General features: G+C 57.6%; 2 protein-coding genes across 2 annotated transcripts; both read right to left on the reverse strand.

Moving 5' to 3' along the window:
* Window positions 1-9: 9 nt before the first annotated feature.
* Window positions 10-1253, reverse strand: LOC145948531 (uncharacterized; the record flags this gene model as incomplete). The annotated part of the gene is made up of 2 exons (XM_083058209.1): window positions 651-1253; window positions 10-394 (listed from the first exon to the last, which is right to left on the reverse strand). Coding segments are annotated over exons 1-2 (988 nt in total), but the record flags the coding sequence as incomplete, so codon positions are not given.
* An 807-nt stretch (window positions 1254-2060) lies between these two features.
* LOC145948529 (uncharacterized) lies at window positions 2061-2579 on the reverse strand. Its single transcript, XM_083058208.1, has one exon. It carries the CDS (start codon window positions 2577-2579, stop codon window positions 2061-2063), a length of 519 nt encoding a protein of 172 aa, XP_082914334.1.
* Between the last annotated feature and the right edge of the window lie 270 nt (window positions 2580-2849).

Below are 2849 nucleotides of genomic sequence, written 5' to 3' on the forward strand. Positions count from 1 at the left end.
GCTCCTTACCGATCTTGCACAGAAAGTCAGCGAAGGATCCATGCCCCATTATTATCTGCGCAAGACGGTATGACACCTCGCCGTGCGTCCTTTCCACCCACTCTTCTAATACTGGACGCACGGCGCCGACGACTCTTCTCCCTGAGTTGGTCTCGGGAATATTGGCAAGATATTCCCTCCACCTTTCCAGGAGACGTCGTCGGGCCTGGACCCTCATGATGCCTTTGACTCTAGCCGTTAACTTGACATTCCGCCTCTGGAGCTCCCGCGTCTGGATGTACGTTTCTTCGTACATCCCCGCGACCTGCTCCATCAGCGGGAGCCCGGCCAGAGTCGTGGCCGCCGCGTGCGAGACCGTTCTGTAGCCGCGAATTACCCTGATCGCTACGCGCCGCTATACGTCGCAGTGCGTTCTTGATCTTTCGGGTGGTATTCGCAGCCTCTGCCCATGGGTGCTCCGTATAGGGCTACCGCATTAACGATTCCCGCATACATCCGACGCACTCGACCGTCGGGCCCTCCCAAGTTAGGGAGTAGGCGACTTAGAGCTGCCGCCACTCTCTCCACTTTTGGGCCCAACTGATCGAAGTGATCTATGAAAGTCCATTTTCCGTCCAGGATTAGACCCAGGTATTCATTCGGGTCGTTACTTGGACGGGGGTGTCATCCACCATGACATGGGTCGCCGGTGGCTCTCCTTGAGAGTGTAGGTATAGCGCCTCCGTTTTGTGAGGCGCTACTTTTAGACCCATGCCATGGATGCTACGGACAACGCATGCAACCGCCAGCTCCGTCCTCATCTTTGCTTCCCTCCAGTCTGCTCCCCCGACCAGCACTAACGTGTCGTCTGCATAACAGACGATACTGCAGCCGGGGGGGAGAGCGGTGCGAAGCACATTGTCAAACGCGAGGTCCCACAGCAGGGGGCCTAACACTGACCCCTGTGGGACCCCGCAGGACATCTCGCACTGGAGTCCGTCTCTATTGCGATACTCCAGTCTTCTATCCCGGAAGTAACTCTTTATTACCCTCACGAGGTACGCGGGGACGCAATGCCTTTCCATCGCGATCCCCACTTGATTCCAGGGCAGGGTGTTAAATGCATTGACGATGTCTAGCGACACCGCCATGGCCACCCTGCCCTCTTCCATTTCAGACTCCGCAAGAGATCGGACAATTGTCGCGCTTGATCGCATCAATTGTCGATCTTCTCTCGCGGAATCCGTATTGGTCCTCGTGAAGGTCTGGCCCATCCCGGGACAGGTGTTCGACGAGGCGGTTTGCTACCACTCTTTCGAGTAGTTTCCCCACCTCGTCAAGCAGGCATATCGGTCTGTAAGCGGGAGGAAGTCCCGCTGCACCGCTCCCTTTTGGGATGAGGACCACTTTGGCCCTCTCCCAGACTGGAGGGAAGCTCCCCTCTTTTAGGCAGTCGGTAAAGAGCTGCCTAACGTAGCTCGATACAGACGGATCGTCCAAGGCCAGAACCCAGACCCGTGAATTCCATCCGGTCCCGGGGCCTTATTGCCCCGAGACCTGAGTCTTTTTACAATCCCGACCATCTCTGCCTCCGTGACCTTTAGCTCGTCCTCCCACCCCGCCCGCTCCTCCCGTTCGAAAGGAGCCCGGGCGATGGTGGGGAAGAGCTTGTCAAGCTTCTCCTCAAGGTCCCGGGGGTCCAGGGATTCCGTCACGGAGGGCGCCCTTCGCATTTTGTTCATGACTGTTCTGTATGGACGCCCCCATGGGTCCGAGTTCAGCATGAGCAGATGCTCGTCCCACGCCCTGGCCTTGGCCTTCCTGATTGCCGCGCTGAGGGCGTTACGGTGGAGTTTATAATCCTCGTACGCCTCAACTGTCGCCTCATCGTCGCCGCGCCGCCGAAGTCTGGTGAAGCGACGCCGAGCTCTGGCAGTTATCTGTCTTTGCTCGGCGATTTCTTCGCTCCACCAGTATGCCGCTCGGCGCGGCTTCGCTTTGGCCCGGGGCATGGAGGCATCGCATGCTCTCGTCATCATGTCCCCGAGCCATGTGACCCGGCCATCAATGTCTCCTGGCATTTATGTGCCTGGCCAGGTCGCTGAGGCGACTGCGGCCATCAGCCCGTCTGTGTCGAGCTTTTTGAGGGCCCACCTCTTAGGAGTCTCTGCTCCCTCCTTCCCCTGGACGCGGCTAAGCACCCCTTGGCGGGTGATGTTGACCCTCATCATTATATATAAATGATCCGAGAGGGTCTCGTGATCTGTCACCCGCCACGCCCTGATTCTATTCATCGCAGGGGGGTTTGCCCATGTGAGATCCACAATGGACTCCCCCTGCGGACGAATACATGTGCTTTTCGTGCCTGTATTTTGGATAAACAGGCCGAGTGCCGCTGCCCACGTCTCCAAGAGTCTGCTCCTCGAATCGTTGCGCCGGGAACTCCATAATGCCGACTTGGCATTGAAGTCCCCGGCCACAATAACAGGGCGGCCGGACTGTGATCGCACAGCGACTTCTAGTCCGTCCAGCACCTGCTCAAACTGGGCAGCCCTCAGACTGGGGGTGATGTAACATCCCATTACCGAGATGGGCCCCATTTTACCATGACGCATCCCCATCCATCGCCTATCTTACGGTATGGTGGGGAATTCGTCTCCATCCTCCAAGTTATGACTACGGAGCCCTCGTCGTTAATGGCCTAACAAGGGTCATTATCGGGCAGCCTGTACGGCTCCGCAGCTATTCCCAAACCACACCCGCCGCCCATTAAGGTCTGTACAAACAGGTCCTGGGCTGCACGGGCATGGTTTAGGTTGGCCTGGAGGAGATTGACAGCCATGTTAACATGTCTTGTCGATCTCCTCCTC

The sequence above is a fragment of the Prenolepis imparis genome, unplaced genomic scaffold (assembly GCF_030444845.1).
Source record: "Prenolepis imparis isolate NDT839.2.m4 unplaced genomic scaffold, iyPreImpa1.0 SCAF_439, whole genome shotgun sequence".
NCBI lineage: Eukaryota > Metazoa > Arthropoda > Insecta > Hymenoptera > Formicidae > Prenolepis > Prenolepis imparis.